The following is a 24,606-nucleotide window of genomic DNA, read 5'->3' on the forward strand; positions in this document are numbered from 1 at the left end:
TATTTCTTCTACTGAAATAGAAAGAATAAAACTGTGCAATTGGAGGTGGGGCGAGGGATATCAACCCAGGATTAATGAAGACTAACAATATCATAAACTATTTAGTGAGGATCTGATTTCATGGGGTTCATGCTTCTGTATTAGCTCCAGCCCTACTTGGCAGCATCGATGACGGCGACGATGAGCTCATGCCATGAGGGAGGACGAAGGATTCAACTTGCCTTTTATGCATGGACGGGTAAAACAAAACTAGTTCAGAGTTTTAGGGGGAATATGTTTTATCTAGTAGCAAAGGTTGGTAATTTTCATTATCTTAAATCTAATGGTCACAAACTTTTATCCCTCAAATAAACGGTTAGATGTTTTGCTCTTCTTTGGAATTTTCAGGCTAATTACTCCTTCTCCTGGTTGCTCGTCGTGTACTTTTAATACATAATAGATTTTCATGTGAGTTGTTATTCTTGACTCGTAGCACATCAGGTATTTTTGGTAATATGCAATAGATAGATGTCACAAAGATCGTGTGCAAAGTAAGTGGTCGTATCTACATCCCAGTTCAACTACATTTTTCTTTAAATTATTACACATACAGAAGTATACAACAATGAAAAGTGTTTAACCGGAGATCAAAAGAAAGAGAATTGAACAAAACTCACATGGTTAGGTTTCGTGTGATGGAACGGCACTGGGTCCCACATTTTTCTGGATTTATTTCAGGCTTTCCAGCACTGTTCGTTCAGTGGGAGAAGATGTTCCCGTCGACTACGAGGCGCCTGTAGTGACTTCGTCGATCTAAAGATGTTGTGTCAGCTCAGTATCGCGAAGGTGTTCATAGGGGTAGTGTGTGCGTGTATATGAGCATATGCGATTGTTCCGTTTAAAAAAAGATCATCAAAAGAATAATATTAGTCATATAAAAAATATTCCAACTACATGAACAGGAAGAAAATATGATAGATAAGTAAAATAAAAATGACACTAGGGGAGTTCAGGTTATGCATGAAATCTAACAGATTGTTAAGATCTTTATTGGCTATACTTGTAAAAAAATCTAAAGGAGGTCAAGGTACAAGACAATGGAGGCAGAGGTTGACAATGACTTGACACGGGAGATGTTGGGTGGTGTGAACTCTCTCTTCTTGTTGCTTCCAAAAGGTAAACTAAACAACATACTCGTATCATATTTACAGACCTAGATGATCAAGGTAAGAGATGGGCAAGTAGGCGTAGATTAGATAGTGAACTTCGACTTATTTATCTAATTGCTTCCATGCCTCATTCCTTCGCATAATCAATATCCATAAGTTCTGGATTTTCCAAGGCAATGCTAATTGCTAAATTTGCATTTCCTTCTCAAGTTCTCAGCAATGAAAGTACCTACAACAAAGCATTTCAGAAGTTTGTTTATAGATAATATACATCGATCTTCAAATCTCTGTGACGAAAATTCAGCGTAGGGATGTGAAGTATTTACAGAATGTACATTCATAGATACCTGTCAACATATATTCGCAAGATTTTGAAAGTCAGTATCAAGAACTAGATGTTTTAACTGTAAACAGTGCACCCGGAATAAATTTATTTACTTTCACATACAGAGTTATACATGACCCAGTGTGTATGAACTACATACATGGTTACAATTCAGAGTTCCAAATTGGCGCCCAAACTAATAATAGGAATAACACTTCACAATGTAAGTAAAATCATCTTGGAATTTCAGATGATTGGATGAACTCTTTTTCCAAGCTGTACAGTCTGGTTCCTTCTCCGCCTTTGTTTTCCTTGTATGACTGATCATTTATAGCATTCCAGTTCACTCTTGTGATCTGAGAACTAAGATTGACTATTGAGTTCTGAACATCCTCAAGTGTGGTCTCCACTTGTCTCATTGTAGGCCTTTCTTCACCTTTTAAACTTAAGCATGCTTCTGCCAGTCTTGCAACCACTTCAGCATCTTCAGCCCCTCCCTCCTCAACAATTTGTGTATCCAGAATATCTATTAATCGATTGTCCCTTATAAGAGACACAAAATGCGATGCTAGGCTTGTGACTTCTGATGAATGGGAACGAAAAACTGGTGTTACCCTTGTCAGTAACTCTGCTAGGATGACACCAAAGCTGTAAACATCGCTTTTCTCCGTGAGTCGACTAGTGTAGTAGTATTCAGGATCAAGGTAACCATGGGTTCCTTGAACAGCTGTAAGTATTCCTGTCTCGTCTATTGCAATTGACCTTGAAGCTCCAAAATCTGATACTTTTGATGTTAAAGTATCAGTAAGTAGTATATTTGCACATTTGATATCTCTGTGGTATACTGATATTGAAGCAGCAGAGTGTAGATATGCAATGGCCCTTGCAGTTTCCAGTGCAATCCTCAACCTATCTTTCCATGATAACGGGTTCTCACTTTGCCCATGGAGATGAAATGAGAGGGTTCTGTTTGATATGAACTCGTAAACAAGTAGAGGAACCTCTGTCTCTAGGCAGCAGCCAAAGAGCTTCACCACATTCCTATGGTTTGTCTGTGAAAGTATGACAACCTCGTTGATAAACTGGTCGATTTCCCTTTGAACGACAATTTTGGCCTTCTTGATGGCAACAATACGCTGATCAGATAAGATGCCTTTGTACACTGTTCCATGGCCACCGCCACCAAGGATGCGATTATGGTCAAATTTGTTGGTTGCTTGGTCCAGCTCTTCCAAACTGAAAATCCTCATTCTTTCTGCTATATCTTGGTTTGAAGAGATTAGCTGTTGCAGAAGCAATCCATGATTTTTCTTGAAGAACTTTCGTCTCAAATTCTTGGCCCTTCTTTGCTTAAATTTATTGGTGATTTTGGAAATACCCAGAAGAGAAAACACTATGCCAAAACCAGCACTAATTGCAATTATGGTAATCAAACCTGCAGATAATGAAAGTAAGGATCAATAGTAGTACACGATGTCTGCATTTCACAAATTTGAACTTAAATTTAAAACAACTCAGCCAAGCCATGACAAAGGTACACTTAGAATACTTATCAGAGCAATCATATTGGAAGTATTGTTTACACATCAGTGATCACCTGGTTTACTAGTTTTCCTTTTGTGTTGTCTTTTGTTTGTGAATGGTGATGCTTTCTGAGTATTAAGACGACTGATTTAAAACTGGAAAATGTATTTAGTAGCATTATGTAGTTGTTCTACTATTGTACTACATAACAGAAAATTTCGTTATTCTATGGACCTTAATAAACATTAAGCAAGGACTTGTACCAAGTGTAGTTATATTTGTACCTGGGAGGCGGCTGGCACTTTTTTTCACTGAACATTGGTATGTCCCTGGCATATTGGTGCAGGTTCCGTTCTGGCACACATCAGGCTGTAGGCACTCGTCGATATCTGAAAAGAGGGAGAACAAGTTCAGTTAAAAGGTAGAGTATGTTCAAAGTGCAGTTCATGTCTATTGAACAAGTCTTTTTTTTTGCGAACACGCAAAAGGCTTGCATGTCGGTGTATTAAGGTAGGGGAGAAAAGATAGTACAGAGTAGCTACAAACAGCGGCATACGATGGCCACGACGCTCATGCCCAGGCTCGCATGATCAGCGTACGATACAGTATAGCGCCCACGGCAACATTAAGCTAGCTATCGCCAGATACGACTCAACCCTGATGCCCCAGAGAGTATCCACAACTCTGCTATTCTGTACGCCTTTTCTTCCACGACTGCTCCGACGAGACGGCTTACATAGTCAACAAAGCTGCAACTTCATCAAATGGTGCCCACATACTAAATGGCTTGCAAGACCGCAACTTCACGTGCCGCCTTGTCCGCCCTGCTGCTGCCGAAGCACGTGTGTCGGGTGCTCGACGAAATGCAAAAGCTATATACTCCCTCCGTCTCATAATATAAGAATATTTTTGACACTAGAAAGTATGTAAGTTTTACTCTTTTAAATTTAGGGGATCGGCTAGAACCGATCAAAACTTAATGGAGTAAAGATAGTCCATTAAGCTTTACTCGGCCGTTTACTCCTCTATTTTTTAGGGATCGGCTAGAGATGCTCTAAAAGCCCAATATCACATTCACATATGCTACAGTATAAAAAAGTAACTACTCCTAATAGAAGAAGCTCTCTCAAAAATAAAGGGGCCGGTGTCGGAAGTATTACCTCCAGTCTCAAATTAGTTGTCTTAGATTTGGGACAGAGGGAGTAGTAGTTATAGTGGTAGGGGTGGTACCTTGGCATCCATTAACGATGTGAGGGTTGCCTTCGTATCCATTCGAGCAGTTGCAACTTACTGCACCGTAATTGTTGCTAACGTTGAGAGCGACGCTGTTCAAGCTTATGCATCTCCAACCAGACTCAGAACCGAGATCCCTCACGAGCAGGTCACGATCGGCTTCCACATCCAGCCACCATTCCAGCACCGTGGGTACGCTGGTCACGTTGGCATAGTTACCCAAATCCTGATATGTGGCACTTTGTACGGCTGCGATGTTGGTCCCGGTGAACCACCCGCGATCGACCATGAACGCAGCCCCGAACGGATGAGCAGCCCCGAACGGAGTGCCGCCCAGCCGATTGAACTGCACACCGTACGCAGCCAGACTCTGCGAGATGGTCGTCCGGCAGCAGCCGATGCCCGAGCACGAGGTGTGACCTGGATCCGGAATCCCGAAGTTACAGAGCGCAGCGCATGCGCCGACATTAGCCCCGTCTCCATTGCTCGTAACTGTTTCTTGGGCGATGAGGTAGGCGACGAGGCTGCACCCGGTGACCACGAAGACGTTGTGCTCAGTTGACACCGCCAGCCGCACTCCGGTATTCTGACCGGGCCAGGCGGCGGCGGGCCAGGCGGCGCCAAAGCCGAGAGATTGCGGCCGCGTCATGTTTTCGTAAGACCTCAAAATGCTTCTCTGGACACGCACCGTGCCTTCTGAGAGGGATATGGAGTCCACTTCCACGCCGTCGCCAAGAAACAGCCTCGGAGGGTGGTGTGTCTCGTCGCAGGTGAGGTTGAAGTTCCTCTGGAAGCAACCTGGTCGGAAGCCGAAAGGGTAGGGGACGGTGACGTTGCCGCAGGCCTCCGGGCAGCCGGGCAAGGCTACTGGACCAGCGGCTACCGTTGCCATGAGGAGCTGAACTGCCATCAGTACAACTACTATTGGCGCGATGAGCTTTGCTCGTGGGGAAGGAATGGAGGGAAGGAGAAGGATCATCTTCTCCTCCTGCAACTTGAGCATGCTGTTGTGAATTAGCTAGACGTACGCTTGGTGATACTCGTAAGAGAATGCTAATCGAACTCTTTTTATGTAGAAGAAATAATTGTTCGGTCTTCTCTTGCTTGATTTCAACTTCGAGCTGGTAGGGCAATAGACTAGTCACTCTGACTCTAGTTGCCTTTGGTCCTGTCTTAAATACTAGAAAAGCTTTGGTCTTCTCGGTTGACTGCAACGCCGACCGGGTACAGTAGTGCACGGATAGTCATATAGAATAGTACTTCCTCTGTAAACTAATATAAGAGCGTTTAGAACATTAAAATAGTGATCTAAACGCTTTTACATTAGTTTACGGAGGGAGTACTATATGGGCATATTTTGCCTGTCTAGTGCTAGCTGAGTTAGAACAGTCCTCATCCTAGAGTATTTTGTTCAACTTCAGCTCAAACGTGTCTCTTTGGTAAGGAAAAGTCTATGCCTTAGAAAGGAAGGGGAAACGCGTATGGCATAATCTCTTCTGTTTTAGTATGTGGAAACTCAAACTCGTGCCCAGCTTTTGGCTACTGTTGGTCAGGTCAGTGGTCACACCGTGCCATCCGGGTTCGGTGGAAGGCCTCGCTGAAGGTTCCCAGTGAACAGGCAATGGCAATTTTGATGACCGGCGGGCCGGGCGAGAGCAAAAGAAGAAAGTACATCGATGCAGCTCGGCCACGCCTAGGCGCGATCGACACCCCCGCTCGGCCGGAACTCAATGGAGCATTTCATCGAACACCTCCCCTGCCTGGTCCGGGACTCCAAATCGAACTAAGGAACTCATGACTTCAATCTTGAGTTCACGGGAAATATCAAGTTTTTAAGAGCATCTCCAACAGCCGCCGCAAATTTGTGATTTATAGCGCGCGCGCAATCGCTAACCGAGCTCCAGCGGGCGTGCAATAACCGCGCGCGCGGAATAAAGAGTTGAGCGCGCGGTTCGAATCGCCATCGCGCGCCGTTTATTTGCTGCGCCCGCTACCGCGCCGCACACTCGAGCGCCCGCTCGTGACTTCCACCTACCCCGACCCAGGCGCTGGCGTCGCCGCCCGCACCACCCCGGCCTATCCGGCGACCATTCCGGCGCTTCCCCGGTCTATCCCCACGCCGCTGCCGCTTCCTCCTTCTCCATCCGCGCGCCGCCGCCCCTCGCGCGCGCCATTCCTCCGGCGAACAGCGCCCGGCCTCCCACTGCCACTCGGCGCCCACAAGGTGTTCGACAAAATGCTTGCAAGGTATGTATTGCTTCAACTTCACATTTTTTACATGAATTTTGTGCATGTTGTTTGTAGTTTTTATAGTCTAGTTTAAATTGAACATTGTAGATGAGTTCGTCATATGATTCTTCCGAAGAAGAATTTGATATTGAAGAGGAGGAGGATCTTGCAATGATCCTAGCTATGCACATCAATAAAAAACCAAAGCACGGTGGTTCGGTTATGGGTCGGTAGAAAATTTGGAGGGATAGGATCGATGCCGACAACAGATTGATCAGGCACTATTTTGCGGATAATCCCGTGTACCCCGAGTCGTACTTCCGGCGCCGGTTTAAGATGAGCACCGAGTTGTTCAGACGCATTGCAGAGAAACTAGCGAGCCATGACCGGTTTTTTCAGCAAAGGAGGAATGCCGCCGGAGAGCTCGGGCATAGCACCTTTCAGAAGTTGACAACCGCTTTGCGTATGTTGGCATACGGTATCCCGTTGATCTAGTTGATGATCACTTGGCCATGGGTGAGAGTCAAGCCATCATGTGTGTCAAGCGCTTCGCAGTCGGAATTGTGCAAGTGTTTGGCCAGGAGTATTTGAGATCATCCAATGCTAAAGACGCCGCAAGGCTATTGGAGATGAACAAAGCTCGCGGCTTCCCAGGTATGCTTGGCTCAATAGATTGTATGCATTGGAGTTGGAAGAATTGTCCTAAGGCATGTCATGGGCAATTCCACGGCCAAAAAAAGGGTTCCACTATAATCCTTAAAGCGGTGGCCGGTCAAGAGACTTGGATTTGGCATGCTTTTTTCCGGAATGCCTAGATCTTTGAATGACATCAACGTTCTTAATGGGTCACCACTTATGAATAAGATTGCAAATGGTGAACTGCCACCGGTGCAGTTTGTAGCAAATGGCCATACATACAACTATGGCTACTATCTTGCGGATGGCATCTACCCAAAGTGGCAAACATTTGTGAAGCCGTTGAAAAAACCGGAAGGTAAGAAAAATCTTGATTTCCACAATGCTCAGGCGGCGGCTAGAAAAAATGTGGAGAGAGCTTTTGGGATTTTGCAAGCCCAATTTGCTATTGTGAGAGGACCGGCAAGATTTTGGGATCAAAAGATGCTTTGGTACATCATGCACGCTTATGTGATGCACAACATGATCATCGAGAATGAGTGTGGCCAAGATTTAGACTACTCTCAGTATGAGCTCTTGGGACATCCCGTGCGAGTGCGGCGGACGACTGCCAGGGTGGCCCGTTTTGTTGCCTCCTATCATGCCATTCGACGTGTCGAAATGCATGATGATCTTCAGAAGGATCTCTTCGAGGAGTGGTGGGCATGGAATGGCCGACAAAGAGCATCATGATTTGTGCGTTTGATTTTGCATGTTTGATGTTGTATTGTTGAACTATTTGTTCTATTGCAAGATAAACTATTTGTTTGAGTTGTAATAATAAAATTGATCTATTTATTGTTGATTTATTTTGTTTGTGTTTGATCTTCTTGGTTGTGTTTAGAGTGCATATGTTGTTTGTGCGAGAGCGCGCACGCAGGTTTTTTGCAGCGGCTGCTGGAGCGGCTCGCGTGTGCTAAACTTTGCAGCGGCCGCTGGAGCAAGTGCTCCGCGCCGCGCAAAAGCAGGCGATCGGCGCGCCGCAAACGCTTTTTTAGCGCGGCTGTTGGAGATGCTCTAACGAGTTGCTTACCAACTGTACCTCGGGAAGGAAGAGGTGGACTGACCTGCGCCTGCCCCAGTGCACTGCCGGTCTCCTACTTACCCACGACCCTCGCCGCGCCGGCCTCGAAGCGTCGTGCTGCCGAGCAGGCCCCCGGCCAAACCTGGCCGAACATGCCAGCACGGCACGGGCCGGGCTCCCCTAATGGCAGCATCTTTAACGTCGTTTTCTTGTCGAGGCATCGTCGTTGCAGTCTGCGTCACCTCGTTTGGGCTGCTCAAGGGGAACCCTGGATCTGGGTCTCCCGAATTGGATTATGATGGCATCTTTGGTGCCTTTCTCTATTTCAGGGGCATCATTTTGGAGCAAGTGTTGGTTGGAGGGACCAAGAGGTGGAGCGATATTGCATCTATCGCATCGACGACGGCGGGTCTCAAGGCGTGGCGTAGTGGAGTCTTGGCAATGGACGTGAGTGGATGAATACACGTGGAATGGTGGTGTTGCCTTGCGTCGTGGTGGCATCAACCTCATGGAATTCTAGCCATAGAAACTTCTGATGTCGACCATGTATGTATCCTTTTGGTGTCGACCTCGTGGAATTTTAGCTAAGTTAATATTTCTAGTTCACGAGCTGTCAATTAGTTATATTGCATAATAAACTTTGCTCCCGGTCTTGAGGCTTGGACTTGTCAATCAACCTGAGCTTCCTTGGCACGACAAAAATAACGACATCAAAAAGGTTAATGGACCGATGCGCGATGAGGAGCGAGTAACAACTCAGAGTGGTGTAGCAACTTATTGTGCAACACTAAATTTGCATTGCCTTCTCGTCACTGAAAGTGCTTGCAATATATAATTTCACAAGTTAGCTCAGTGCTCTCAAAACCTATGTGATGCAAATTCGGCTCTTGAATGTGTGTGTATGGGGGCGGGGGGGGGGGGGGGGGGGGGGGGGGATTTACAATATGTACATTCATGGACCCATCAACGTACTCACGAACTTTCAGAATTAAGTGTGACAAACTTCATATTTAATAGAAAACTGTAACTTGGTTCATTTTATTTACTTTTGCATATTTGGTTCTGCATGACTCAATAGCATAGGAAATACACATATGGTTACAATCAACAGTTCCTAATTTACACTCGGCTGTTGTTTAAGAAATTTACATGTGGCATGCAGCATGGCACCCAAACTAACAATAATACCTGACTCATTTTACCATGCAAGTAAACTCATCTAGGAATTTCGGATGATTGGATAAACTCCTTCTCCAAGCTGTATAACCTAGTTTCTTCACCGCCTTTGTTCCCCATCCATGGCTGATCTTTCATAGCATTCTGATTCACTCTTGTTGTCTGAGAACTGAGCTTGACCTTTGAGTTATGCACATCTTCAAGTGTTGTCTCCACTTGCCTCATTGTAGGTCTTTCTTCCCCTTTTAAGCTTAAGCATGCTTGTGCAAGTGTTGCAACCACCTCAGCATCTTCAACTCCTCCTTCATGAATAATTTGTGTATCTAGAATATCTGACAAGCGATTGTTGCTCATTAGTGATACAAAGTGTGATGCTAGGCTTGTTCCTTCTGATGAATGAGAAGAAAAAACTGGTGTGACACTTGTCAATAGCTCTGCTAGGATGACACCAAAGCTGTAAACATCACTCTTCTCCGTCAGTCGACTCGTGTAGTAGTATTCAGGATCAAGGTAACCATAGGTTCCTTGGACAACTGTAAGTATTCCTGTCTCATCTATTGCAATTGACCTCGAAGCTCCAAAATCTGATACTTTTGCTATTAAAGTATCAGTAAGTAGAATATTGGCACATTTGATATCTCTATGGTATACTGATATGGAAGCTGCAGAGTGTAGATATGCAATAGCCCTTGCAGTTTCCAACGCAATCCTCAATCGAGTTTTCCATGACAAATGGTTCTCACTTTTGCCATGGAGATGACAAGAGAGAGTTCCATTCGATATGAACTCATAAACTAGTAGAGGAACTTCTGTCTCGAGACAACAACCAAAAAGTTTCACCACATTCCTGTGGTTTATCTGTGAAAGTATGGCAACCTCATTTATGAACTGGTCGATTTCCCTCTGCACAACAATTTTGGCCTTCTTGATGGCCACGACACGTTGATCAGATAAGATGGCTTTATACACCATGCCATGCCCACCGCCACCAAGGATCCGATTATGATCAAATTTGTTGGTTGCTTGTTCTAGTTCTTCTAAGCTGAAAATCTTCATCTGTTCGGCTATATCTTTGTTCGAAGAGATTAACTGTTGCAGAAGCAGTCCATGGTTTTTCTTAAAGAATTTTTGTCTGATCTTCTTGGCTCTTCGTTTCTTGAGTTTTTTTGTGACTTGGGCAACACCTAGGAGTGAAAATAGTAGGCCAAAACCAGCAACAATTGCTATTATGGTAATTAGACCTGCAGAAAGCGAACATAAGATTGATTGAACAATATATGTTGTGTTCACTTCAAGAAATCAAGCTGCCGAGCTCAATTTTTCAAACTACTAAATTGTACAATGAAAAGGTTTTCTTGGGAAATATGACTATCTACTGGGCCATTCATATTGGAAGTACTTTATACTCGTCCTTTTAGTTATCCATGTTTGAGTGATCTACAACCCTGGTCATGATTTGAGTAAGCATTAGAGATAACTAATTGTAAACTGAATATTAAGTAGTTAGGTCCTAGTAATAGTGGTATTTAACAAAAATAAGTTTCTAATATAAATTTATTGTATTTTAGTTCAGGGAAAAAACTAAACTCGCAATAGTTGAGGAACAAAACATGAAAGTTTGTCTTTGCAATTATCAACAACGGAAGACTTCTATCAAGTGTGTTTTATGTACCTGCTAAGCTGATGATTCTTTTCTTTGCTGAGCATCTGTATGTCCCTGGCATATTGATGCATGTTCCATGGCAGGGATAAACATCTGGCTGTAAGCACTCATCGATATCTGTAGGGGAAAAGCACAATGTTGGAAACAAGGGGGTTTTACATCGAATGTTAAAAACTAAGATAACACATGCATTGTGGAAATATGCCCTAGAGGCAATAATAAAATGGTTATTATTATATTTCCTTGTTCATGATAATTGTCTATTGTTCATGCCATAATTGTGTTATCCGGAAATCGTAATGCATGTGTGAATACATAGACCACAACATGTCCCTAGTGAGCCTCTAGTTGACTAGCTCGTTGATCAACAGATAGTCATGGTTTCCTGACTATGGACATTGGATGTCATTGATAACGGGATCACATCATTAGGAGAATGATGTGATGGACAAGACCCAATCCTAAGCATAGCACAAGATCGTGTAGTTCGTTTGCTAGAGTTTTTTCAAATGTCAAGTATCATTTCCTTAGACCATGAGATTGTGCAACTCCCGGATACAATAGGAGTGCTTTGTGTGTGCCAAACGTCACAACGTAACTGGGTGGCTATAAAGGTGCACTAAGGGTATCTCCGAAAGTGTCTGTTGGGTTGGCACGAATCGAGACTGGGATTTGTCACTCCGTATGACGGAGAGGTATCTCTGGGCCCACTCGGTAATGCATCATCATAATGAGCTCAAAGTGACCAAGTGGTTGGTCACGGGATCATGCATTACGGTACGAGTAAAGTGACTTGCCGGTAACGAGGTATTGGGATACCGACGATCGAATCTCGGGCAAGTAACGTACCGATTGACAAAGGGAATTGTATACGGGATTGATTGAATCCTCGACATCGTGGTTCATCCGATGAGATCATCGTGGAACATGTGGGAGCCAACATGGGTATCCAGATCCCGCTGTTGGTTATTGACCGGAGAGTCGTCTCGGTCATGTCTGCATGTCTCCCGAACCCGTAGGGTCTACACACTTAAGGTTCGGTGACGCTAGGGTTGTAGAGATATTAGTATGCGGAAATCTGAAAGTTGTTCGGAGTCCCGGATGAGATCCCGGACGTCACGAGGAGTTCCGGAATGGTCCGGAGGTGAAGAATTATATATAGGAAGTCCAGTTTCGGCCACCGGGAAAGTTTTGGAGGTCACCTGTATTGTACCGGGACCACCGGAAGGGTCCCGGGGGTCCACCGGGTGGGGCCACCTATCCCGGAGGGCCCCATGGGCTGAAGTTGGAGGGGAACCAGCCCCTGGTGGGCTGGTGCGCCCCCCTTGGGCCACCCCCTGCGCCTAGGGTTGGAAACCCTAGGGGTGGGGGGCGCCCCACTTGGCTTGGGGGGGAAGCCACCCCCTTTGGCCGCCGCCCCCCTTGGAGATTGGATCTCCCAGGGGCCGGCGCCCCCCAGGGCCCCTATATATAGTGGGGGGAGGGAGGGCAGCCACACAACAGCCCCTGGCGCCTCCCTCTCCCTCCCGTGACACCTCTCCCTCTCGCTGAGCTTGGCGAAGCCCTGCCGAGATCCCCGCTGCTTCCACCACCACGCTGTCGTGCTGCTGGATCTCCATCAACCTCTCCTTCCCCCTTGCTGGATCAAGAAGGCGGAGACGTCGCTGCTCCGTACGTGTGTTGAAAGCGGAGGTGCCGTCCGTTCGGCGCTCGGTCATCGGTGATTTGGATCACGACGAGTACGACTCCATCAACCCCGTTCACTTGAACACTTCCGCTCGCGATCTAAAAGGGTATGTAGATGCACTCCTCTCCCTCGTTGCTAGATGACTCCATAGATTGATCTTGGTGATGCGTAGAAAATTTTAAATTTCTGCTACGATCCCCAACAGTGGCATCATGAGCTAGGTCTATGCGTAGTTTCTATGCACGAGTAGAACACAAAGCGGTTGTGGGCGTCGATATTGTCAATTTACTTGCCGTTACTAGTCTTATCTTGATTCGGCGGCATCGTGGGATGAAGCGGCCCGGACCGACCTTACACATACGCTTACGTGAGACAGGTTCCACCGACTGACATGCACTAGTTGCATAAGGTGGCTAGCGGGTGTCTGTCTCTCCCACTTTAGTCGGATCGGATTCGATGAAAAGGGTCCTTATGAAGGGTAAATAGAAATTGGCATATCACATTGTGGTTTTACGTAGGTAAGAAACGTTCTTGCTAGAAACATATAGAAGCCACGTAAAAACATGCAACAACAATTAGAGGACGTCTAACTTGTTTTTACAGCATATGCCGTGTGATGTGATATGGCCAAAAGGATGTGATGAATGAAATATATGTGATGTATGAGATTGATCATGTTCTTGTAATAGGAATCACGACTTGCATGTCGATGAGTATGACAACCGGCAGGAGCCATAGGTGTTGTCTTTATTTTTTGTATGACCTGCGTGTCATTGAATAACGCCATGTAAATTACTTTACTTTATTGCTAAACACGTTAGCCATAGAAGTAGAAGTAATCTTTGGCGTGACAACTTCATGAAGACACGATGATGGAGATCATGGTGTCATGCCGGTGACGAAGATGATCATGGCGCCCCGAAGATGGAGATCAAAGGAGCAATATGATACTGGCCATATCATGTCACTATTTGATTGCATGTGATGTTTATCATGTTTTGCTTCTTATTTGCTTAGTACGACAGTAGTAAGTAAGATGATCCCTTATAATAATTTCAAGAAAGTGTTCCCCCTAACTGTGCACCGTTGCGAAGGTTCGTTGTTTCGAAGCACCACGTGATGATCGGGTGTGATAGATTCTAACGTTCGAATACAACGGGTGTAAGCCAGATTTACACACGCAATACACTTAGGTTGACTTGACGAGCCTAGCATGTACAGACATGGCCTCGGAACACGGAAGACCGAAAGGGCGAGCATGAGTCGTATAGAAGATACGATCAACATGAAGATGTTCACCGATGTTGACTAGTCCGTCTCACGTGATGATCGGACACGGCCTAGTTGACTCGGATCATGTTTCACTTAGATGACTAGAGGGATGTCTATCTGAGTGGGAGTTCATTGAATAATTTGATTAGATGAACTTAATTATCATGAACTTAGTCTAAGATCTTTACAATATGTCTTGTAGATCAAATGGCCCACGTTGCCCTCAACTTCAACGCGTTCCTAGAGAAAACCAAGCTGAAAGATGATGGCAGCAACTATACGGACTGGGTCCGGAACCTGAGGATCATCCTCATAGCTGCCAAGAAAGATTATGTCCTAGAAGCACCGCTAGGTGATGCACCCATCCCAGAGAACCAAGACATTATGAACGCTTGGCAGTCACGTGCTGATGATTACTCCCTCGTTCAGTGCGGCATGCTGTACAACTTAGAACCGGGGCTCCAAAAGCGTTTTGAGCAACACGGAGCATATGAGATGTTCGAAGAGCTGAAAATGGTTTTCCAAGCTCATGCCCGGATCGAGAGATATGAGGTCTTCGACAAGTTCTTCAGTTGTAAGATGGAGGAAAATAGTTCTGTCAGTGAGCACATACTCAAAATGTCTGGGTTACACAACCGCTTGACTCAGCTGGGAGTTAATCTCCCGGATGACGCGGTCATTGACAGAATCCTTCAGTCGCTTCCACCGAGCTACAAGAGCTTTGTGATGAACTTCAATATGCAGGGGATGGAAAAGACCATTCCTGAGGTATATTCAATGCTGAAATCAGCGGAGGTGGAGATCAAAAAGGAACATCAAGTGTTGATGGTGAATAAAACCACTAAGTTCAAGAAAGGCAAGGGTAAGAAGAACTTCAAGAAGGACGGCAAGGGAGTTGCCGCGCCCGATAAGCCAGTTCCCGGGAAGAAGCCAAAGAATGGACCTAAGCCTGAGACTGAGTGCTTTTATTGCAAGGGAAGTGGTCACTGAAAGTGGAACTGCCCCAAATACTTAGCGGACAAGAAGGCCGGCAACACCAAAGGTATATGTGATATACATGTAATTGATGTGTACCTTACCAGTACTCGTAGTAGCTCCTGGGTATTTGATACCGGTGCGGTTGCTCATATTTGTAACTCAAAACAGGAGCTGCGGAATAAGCGGAGACTGGCGAAGGACGAGGTGACGATGTGCGTCGGGAATGGTTCCAAGGTCGATGTGATCGCCGTCGGCACGCTACCTCTACATTTACGTACGGATTAGTTTTAAACCTCAATAATTGTTATTTAGTGCCAGCTTTGAGCATGAACATTGTATCCGGATCTCGTTTAATGCGAAATGGCTACTCATTTAAATCCGAGAATAATGGTTGTTCTATTTATATGAGAGATTTGTTTTATGGTCATGCCCCACTGGTCAATGGTTTATTCTTAATGAATCTCGAACGTGATGTTACACATATTCATAGTGTGAATACCAAAAGATGTAAAGTTGATAACGATAGTCCCACATACTTGTGGCACTGCCGCCTTGGTCACATTGGTGTCAAGCGCATGAAGAAGCTCCATGCTGATGGACTTTCAGAGTCTCTCGATTATGAATCATTTGACACATGCGAACCATGCCTCATGGGCAAAATGACCAAGACTCCGTTCTCCGGAACAATGGAGCGAGCAACCAACTTATTAGAAATCATACATACTGATGTGTGCGGTCCAATGAGTGTTGAGGCTCGCGGTGGCTATCGTTATGTTCTCACTCTCACTGATGACTTGAGTAGATATGGGTATGTCTACCTAATGAAACACAAGTCTGAGACCTTTGAAAAGTTCAAGGAATTTCAGAGTGAGGTTGAGAATCAACGTGACAGAAAAATAAAGTTCTTACGATTAGATCGTGGAGGGGAATATTTGAGTCACGAATTTGGCACACACTTAAGGAAATGTGGAATTGTTTCACAACTCACGCCGCCTGGAACACCTCAGCGTAATGGTGTGTCCGAACGTCGTAATCGCACTCTATTGGATATGGTGCGATCTATGATGTCTCTTACCGATCTACCGCTATCATTCTGGGGTTATGCTTTAGAGACTGCCGCATTCACTTTAAATAGGGCTCCGTCGAAATCCGTTGAGACGACACCGTATGAATTATGGTTTGGGAAGAAACCTAAGCTGTCGTTTCTAAAAGTTTGGGGATGCGATGCTTATGTCAAGAAACTTCAACCTGAAAAGCTCGAACCCAAGTCGGAGAAATGCGTCTTCATAGGATACCCAAAGGAAACCATTGGGTATACCTTCTACCTCAGATCCGAAGGCAAGATCTTTGTTGCTAAGAACGGATCCTTTCTGGAGAAAGAGTTTCTCTCGAAAGAAGTAAGTGGGAGGAAAGTGGAACTTGATGAAGTACTACCTCTTGAAGCGGAAAGTAGCGCAGCTCAGGAAAATGTTCCTGTGGTGCATGCACCGACTAGAGAGGAAGTTAATGATGATGATGATCAAGGTACTTCGGATCAAGCTCCTACTGAACTTCGTAGGTCCACAAGGACACGTTCCGCGCCAGAGTGGTACGGCAACCCTGTCTTGGAAATCATGTTGTTAGACAATGGTGAACCTTCGAACTATGAAGAAGCAATGGCGGGCCCAGATTCCGACAAATGGCTAGAAGCCATGAAATCCGAGATAGGATCCATGTATGAAAACGAAGTATGGACTTTGACTGACTTGCCCGATGATCGGCGAGCCATAGAAAATAAATGGATCTTTAAGAAGAAGACATACGCGGATGGTAATGTGACCATCTATAAGGCTCGACTTGTCGCTAAGGGTTATCGACAAGTTCAAGGGGTTGACTACGATGAGACTTTCTCACCCGTAGCGAAGCTGAAGTCCGTCCGAATCATGTTAGCAATTGCCGCATTCTATGATTATGAGATATGGCAAATGGACGTCAAGACGGCATTCCTTAACGGCTTTCTTAAGGAAGAATTGTATATGATGCAGCTGGAAGGTTTTGTCGATCCTAAGAATGCTAACAAGGTATGCAAGCTCCAGCGCTCCATCTATGGGCTGGTGCAAGCATCTCGGAGTTGGAACATTCGATTTGATGAGATGATCAAAGCGTTTGGGTTTACACAGACTTATGGAGAAGCCTGTGTTTACAAGAAAGTGAGTGGGAGCTCTGTAGCATTTCTCATATTATATGTGGATGACATATTGTTGATGGGAAATAATATAGAATTCTTGAAAAGTATAAAGGCCTATTTGAATAAGTGTTTTTCAATGAAGGACCTTGGAGAAGCTGCTTATATATTAGGCATCAAGATCTATAGAGATAGATCGAGACGCCTTATTGGTCTTTCACAAAGTACGTACCTTGACAAGATATTGAAGAAGTTCAATATGGACCAGTCCAAGAAGGGGTTCTTGCCTGTATTGCAAGGTGTGCAATTGAGCACGGCTCAATGCCCGACCACGACAGAAGATAGAGAAAAGATGAGTGTCGTCCCCTATGCCTCGGCCATAGGGTCTATTATGTATGCCATGCTGTGTACCAGACCTGATGTAAACCTTGCCGTAAGTTTGGTAGGAAGGTACCAAAGTAATCCCGGCATAGAACACTGGACAGCGGTCAAGAATATCCTGAAGTACCTGAAGAGGACTAAGGATATGTTTCTCGTTTATGGAGGTGACGAAGAGCTCGTCGTAAAGGGTTACGTCGATGCTAGCTTCGACACAGATCTGGATGACTCTAAGTCACAAACCGGATACGTGTATATTTTGAATAGTGGGGCAGTAAGCTGGTGCAGTTGCAAGCAAAGCGTCGTGGCGGGATCTACATGTGAAGCGGAGTACATGGCGGCCTGAGAGGCAGCACAAGAAGCAATTTGGATGAAGGAGTTCATTCCCGACCTAGGGGTGATTCCTAATGCGTCGGCCCCGATGACTCTCTTCTGTGACAACACTGGAGCTATTGCCCTTGCCAAGGAGCCCAGGTTTCACAGGAAGACCAGGCATATCAAGCATCGCTTCAACTCCATTCGTGAAAATGTTCAAAATGGAGACATAGATATTTGTAAAGTACATACGGACCTGAATGTAGCAGATCCGTTGACTAAACCTCTCCCTAGAGCAAAACATGATCAACACCAGAACTCTATGGGTGTTCGATTCATCACAATGTAACTAGATTATTGACTCTAGTGCAAGTGGGAGACTGTTGGAAATATGCCCTAGAGGCAATAATAAAATGGTTATTATTATATTTCCTTGTTCATGATAATTGACTATTGTTCATGCTATAATTGTGTTATCCGGAAATCGTAATGCATGTGTGAATACATAGACCACAACATGTCCCTAGTGAGCCTCTAGTTGACTAGCTCGTTGATCAACAGATAGTCATGGTTTCCTGACTATGGACACTGGATGTCATTGATAACGGGATCACATCATTAGGAGAATGATGTGATGGACAAGACCCAATCCTAAGCATAGCACAAGATCGTGTAGTTCGTTTGCTAGAGCTTTTTCAAATGTCAAGTATCATTTCCTTAGACCATGAGATTGTGCAACTCCCGGATACCATAGGAGTGCTTTGGGTGTGCCAAACGTCACAACGTAACTGGGTGGCTATAAAGGTGCACTACGGGTATCTCCGAAAGTGTCTGTTGGGTTGGCACGAATCGAGACTGGGATTTGTCACTCCGTATGACGGAGAGGTATCTCTGGGCCCACTCGGTAATGCATCATCATAATGAGCTCAAAGTGACCAAGTGGTTGGTCACGGGATCATGCATTACGGTACGAGTAAAGTGACTTGCCGGTAATGAGGTATTGGGATACCGACGATCGAATCTCGGGCAAGTAACGTACCGATTGACAAAGGGAATAGTATACGGGATTGATTGAATCCTCGACATCGTGGTTCATCCGATGAGATCATCGTGGAACATGTGGGAGCCAACATGGGTATCCAGATCCCGCTGTTGGTTATTGACCGGAGAGTCGTCTCGGTCATGTCTGCATGTCTCCCGAACCCGTAGGGTCTACACACTTAAGGTTCGGTGACGCTAGGGTTGTAGAGATATTAGTATGCAGAAATCTGAAAGTTGTTCAGAGTCCCGGATGAGATCCCGGACGTCACGAGGAGTTCCGGAATGGTCCGGAGGTGAAGAATTATATATAGGAAGTCCAGTTTCGGCCACCGGGGAAGTTTCGGGGGTCACTGGTATTGTACCGGGACCACCGGAAGGGTCCCGGGGGTCCACCGGGTGGGGCCACCTATCCCGGAGGGCCCCATGGGCTGAAGTGGGAGGGGAACCAGCCCCTGGTGGGCTGGTGCGCCCCCCTTGGGCCACCCCCTGCGCCTAGGGTTGGAAACCCTAGGGGTGGGGGCGCCCCACTTGGCTTGGGGGGGAAGCCACCCCCTTTGGCCGCCGCCCCCTTGGAGATTGGATCTCCCGGGGCCGGCGCCCCCTTGGAGATTGGATCTCCCGGGGCCGGCGCCCCCCAGGGCCCCTATATATAGTGGGGGGGGGGGAGGGAGGGCAGCCGCACAACAGCCCCTGGCGCCTCCCTCTCCCTCCCGTGACACATCTCCCTCTCGCTGAGCTTGGCGAAGCCCTGCCGAGATCCCCGCTGCTTCCACCACCACGCCGTCGTGCTGCTGGATCTCCATCAACCTCTCCTTCCCCCTTGCTGGATCAAGAAGGAGGAGACGTTGCTGCTCCGTACGTGTGTTGAAAGCGGAGGTGCCGTCCGTTCGGCGCTCGGTCATCGGTGATTTGGATCACGACGAGTACGACTCCATCAACCCCGTTCACTTGAACGCTTCCGCTCGCGGTCTACAAGGGTATGTAGATGCACTCCTCTCCCTCGTTGCTAGATGACTCCATAGATTGATCTTGATGATGCGTAGAAAATTTTAAATTTCTGCTACGATCCCCAACATGCATGTGCTCTCACAACATTATAACTACCGCAACTAGGTAAGAACATACCAAAAACTATTACTAGCATACCTTGGCACCCATTAGCGATGTAAGGGTTACCCTCGTATCCTTTAGAACAGTTGCACCGCCTTCTTTCATAATCTTCAAAAACATAGTAGCTATCGTTGTTCAAGCTTAAACTTCTAAGTTCCGAAGAATTGGGCTGGACAGACAACGACAACATGTCCTCCAACACTACCAGAACACTCTCAACCATGGTTTGCTGGCATGGATAAGTGAAGTTGACCATCATCTCGTTTTCATTTCTGTTGAATCAGTCCTGATCAACAATAAACACAGCAAAGGCGTTCATTCCCTGCCCAGACGACCGCTGTCTATGGGATAGCCATCTAATGCCGTCCATCACCATATACGTATAAGTGTTCGCTATAGAAAGGTGAGTACATGACATACTCCACAAGACTTACCGGAGACCTGCACTATTTGTGCATCATGTATCAAAAGGGGGTAATGGGTTTAGCGGCGCAAGCACTATCACCTATAGAGACACGCTACAACTTGCGTCTATTAGACATAAGTAAAGAGAGCGTGCACAAACCACCAACACACGTTGTGCAACGCAACCCCACTGGTTGCGCCCACGCGGAGCATCTATCCTATCGTAAACATAACAGAGCCTTGCATTCCCCCTTGCACCACCCACGAGTGTCATTTTAATCTTAGTAGCTTATAATCTTTGGGTGATTGAAACTTATGATCTCTTGAGCACATATCTGGCATCTACATAATTAGGATACAGACAACCAAAACCAACGCATAGACACAAAGAATCAAGCCAGCAAATAGCTGAGTAAAGCAAGACCATAGCTATACATAGGTGATGATTTTTTTTTGAAGTGACCAAAATAACAATCAACGAACTACAACGACCATATGCACCAACCTTCTCTTGATATCACAAGGATGATAAGAAACGTTCTCCAGTAGCACGCCTCCAGAAGGGAGCAACGTTCAAGCACCGCCAATGTCAGATCCAACATCTGAAGGCCAAATACTAGGTTTTCATCCTGAAGATCAAGTCTGAGCAAATCCAAGCAATGTCTTCAACAGGGTAGGAAACACACTATCATTGCCAGGTATAACCAACCATGGCCGGACTTAGGGTTATGACCCTATAGCTTGAGACTGTATACTCAAGAAGCACCACCAAATCAAAGTCTTGAGATAAGTGCTCGCATAAGCAGCCAAGTGTCGGTCGCCACCAAATGATCCGAACGGTGTATGCCATCATCACATAAGCGACGAAGATTGACGAGAGAGGAATCTTACCGGCACTACAGAAATCCCAATTGCGATAACCGCCTAGCAACGCAGGACTACGGCGCCACCGTCTGCCCGAGGGGGAAGACCACCTCACTGGGCCCCATAAGGCTACCGCTACAGCCGGCGTACCTACAGATGGGATCACAGCGACAAACTCGTTGCTACCAGAGCACCGACCCTACCAAAAATGGCAATGATGCATGGACATAGTCTCAGCCTCAAGCCGCGCACTGTCTCAAGATCGTATATCGCCACCGAAGCCAACCAGAGCGAAACCTCCATCCGCCACCTTCACTCACTAGTGTTGGAGCTTGGCCCGGCCATTAGTCTCTAGCAGCAACAAGGGGAAATTAAGGAGGGCGAAGGCGGTGGATAAGGGTTTTGGGTGGCGGTGGCTGCTTTCTTGTGATGCGGTCTGAAGGGTCCTATCCTTGTCAACGTAATAAGAAGATGGGTGTGGCTAGTTCTCAATCAACTGAGATTTAACCAAGCCTCACTCAAGTGACATAACATGCAAGAGAGAAAAAGAAAAAAACTAAAAAGAAATTTTGTATGGATCTCAAAGTAAAATCTCTCAGACGACTGAGACTTAGCAAGACTGTAAGAAGATTTAACAAAACTCTAAAGGATGATGAACAGAGGGAAAGTTGGGAGAGCGGTGGTACCTTGACATCCGTCAACGATGTACGAGTTGCCCTCGTATCCATCCGAGCAGTTGCACCTTACTTTGTTCACTGCGTCGCCGATGTAGGCAGCGAAGCTATTGGAGCTTATGCATCTCCAACGAGATGCAGAACGTGGATCCTTGACGACCAAGTCACGGTCGCTATCTACGTCTAGCCACCATTGCAGCACGGTGGGCATGCTGGACGGCCCGTTACCGAAATCATCATTGACAAAATCATTGAAGCTGACAGTGTTCTGCATGGTGCCTACGAACCACTCGCGATCGACTATGAAGGCGGCCACCGACGCACGGCTTTGGCCCGCGTACGCTGCCACCGTATCGTCCAAATCCTTGAACTTCACCTGGTACCCGGGGTAGCGCTGCGCGATGGTCGTCCAGCAGCAGCCGACGCCCGTGCACAAGGCGTCCCGGGTTTTGCCGTTGCACAGCGTGGAGCATGTGCTGACATACTCGCGACCCCCATCGCTGACTGCGAGGAGGTAGCCGATGAAGTTGCACCCGATGGCCACAAAGACGTTGTGCTCGGTGGACACCGCGAGCTGCGCGCCGCTCTTGTACACTTCCGGCAGGCCGCCGTACCACGAGTAGTTGCGGTCGATAGATCTCCTCGTGCCGACGGCACTGTTTGTGTAAAGTGGTCGGAATGCCACGACCTTGGTCTGGACATGTACCGTGCCGTCCGCCAGGGAGATGGCGTCCACCTCCACGCCGTCGCCCAGGAGCAGCTTCGGCGGACGGCGCGTCTCGTCGCAGGTGAGGTTGAAGCCCTTGCGAAAGCAGCCTCGCCGGAAGCCGAAAGGGTAGGGGACGGTGAGGTTGCCGCAGGCCTGCGGGCACCCAGGTAAGGCTACCTGGACGGCGGTGACGGCTGTTGCCATGAGGAGCTGAAGTGCCATGAGCGTCGCGGCGACGAGCTTTGCTTGTGACATGCGGCGAGATACAGGCTTACCAGAAGTTGCATGAGCATGCAACATGCTGTTGGGCAAGCTTAGCATGGCTTGGGAACTTGCTAGACAGCTGATACTCGTACTAGTAATCTATCTCCTCCATAATTGGTGTGGAATTAAAATCCTTTGGTCTTCTAAGTTGACTTCAACGCCAACCAGATACAGTAGTACGTACGCGTATAGACTAGTCAATGTAAGCATGCTGCACTCCCTATGAGTTCATAATCTAGTAGCTGAATTAGTAAACGCATAGACTAATCCTGCCTGTCTAGTAGCTCAAGTGACATCTCAATCGTCCTATTTGGATATAAACTTGAGCTCAATCAGGGACGTCTCTTTGGTACAAGCTGGAAAGTCTATGCCGTCGTAAGAAAGGAAAGGGAAACGAGTGTGGCATAATAATCAGTGATTTCACAGTCTTGTGTTTTATATGTGGAAACTCAAACTCGTGTCCAACTTGGCTGCTGTTGGTCACAGCATGCCATCCGAATTGGGTGGATGGAGTGTGTTCACTAGGTAGGTTGGTTCAAGAGGTCGCTGAAGGTTCCCAGGCTACCAGGCAATGGCAATTTTGGTGACCAGCCGGCCGACAGCGAAAGAAAGAAGAAAGTACCTCGATGCAGCTCGGCCCCGCCTAGGTGCCATCGAGTGCCCGCTCGGCCGGAACTCAGTTGAGCATTTCATCCAACACCTCGCTTGCACGGTCGGGAACTACAAATCGAACCAAGGAACCCGTGACTGCAATCTTCTATCTATTCACGGAATATTATTGACTCTTTAACGAGTTGCTCACCATAGATTCCGATCCCCACCGACTCAATCAGCAGCTAGCACCAAGCCACCAAACACCTCGGGAAGAAATTACAAGTGGTGGACGGCCCTCCGACTGCGAGAGTGCATGGCCGCCAGACTGCCGGTCTCCTGCGTACCCACAAGCCCTGGCCGCGCCGGCCGCCAGCCGCCGTGCTGCCGAGCAGACCGTCCAGCCGACGACCAGCCCAACCGGTCAACCGCACTAGCACATGGATGTTATGGTAACCCGCCGCTCCATTTTCTCTGCCAGGCGCTGCTCTTTATCCCAGTTCCTATTCCGCGCCTTAAAGGTCCGGTTATCTCTACTCCTAAATCTCTACTTTAATCTCTACTTTTGAAGAGAAGTTGGTAGTGTCGTCCTACTTTCAACCAATTCTATATTTTGCCTACGAGCCTCTTATAGGCAACCTTTCGTTTAAGCACAACTAATTTGGGCTGGCCATTTGACGTTTGCATTAACTCGATCAGATCGGCACTTTCTCAAAACAACATAATGCATTAACTCATTTAAAATTTAATTTGAATCAAATCGGCAATTAACAAAAACAACATTATGCATTAACCCATTCAAATCAATCAACACTTTTCCAAAACAACGTCATGCTTTAAGGGGGTGTTTGGTTCTAGGCTTTGCATTGCCACACTTTGCCACATATTTTTACCAAACTTGCCTAAGGTTAGCTCATTAAAATGAGAGTCACAAGTTGCCGAGAGGGAATCTTATCACACTTTTTGTGTATATGCCATGTGGGGTCCTAGTGTGGCTTGCCTAAGCTGTGGCTTGAACCAAACAAGCACCTAAGTTGACCGAACTTGCCTAACGTTAGGTGTGCCGGCAAAGTTAGTCACAAACCAAACGACCCCTAACTTATTCAAATCAAATATTAAAAAATCTCAATCAAATTGGCACTTAATAAAAACATCAT

At 46.5% G+C, this 24,606-nt stretch overlaps 2 protein-coding genes across 2 annotated transcripts; both read right to left on the bottom strand.

Moving 5' to 3' along the window:
• Positions 1-1,706: 1,706 nt before the first annotated feature.
• On the bottom strand, positions 1,707-5,131 carry LOC123050340 (putative wall-associated receptor kinase-like 16). Its single transcript, XM_044473153.1, has 3 exons — positions 4,228-5,131; positions 3,282-3,386; positions 1,707-2,908 (listed from the first exon to the last, which is right to left on the bottom strand). Exons 1-3 carry the CDS (start codon positions 5,120-5,122, stop codon positions 1,707-1,709), a joined length of 2,202 nt encoding a protein of 733 aa, XP_044329088.1. The 5' UTR covers positions 5,123-5,131.
• Positions 5,132-9,191: 4,060 nt separating this feature from the next.
• On the bottom strand, positions 9,192-23,509 carry LOC123054900 (wall-associated receptor kinase-like 8). The gene is made up of 3 exons (XM_044478776.1): positions 21,898-23,509; positions 11,007-11,114; positions 9,192-10,575 (listed from the first exon to the last, which is right to left on the bottom strand). Exons 1-3 carry the CDS (start codon positions 22,913-22,915, stop codon positions 9,374-9,376), a joined length of 2,328 nt encoding a protein of 775 aa, XP_044334711.1. The 5' UTR covers positions 22,916-23,509; the 3' UTR covers positions 9,192-9,373.
• Between the last annotated feature and the right edge of the window lie 1,097 nt (positions 23,510-24,606).

This window comes from Triticum aestivum, chromosome 2D, assembly GCF_018294505.1.
Source record: "Triticum aestivum cultivar Chinese Spring chromosome 2D, IWGSC CS RefSeq v2.1, whole genome shotgun sequence".
NCBI lineage: Eukaryota > Viridiplantae > Streptophyta > Magnoliopsida > Poales > Poaceae > Triticum > Triticum aestivum.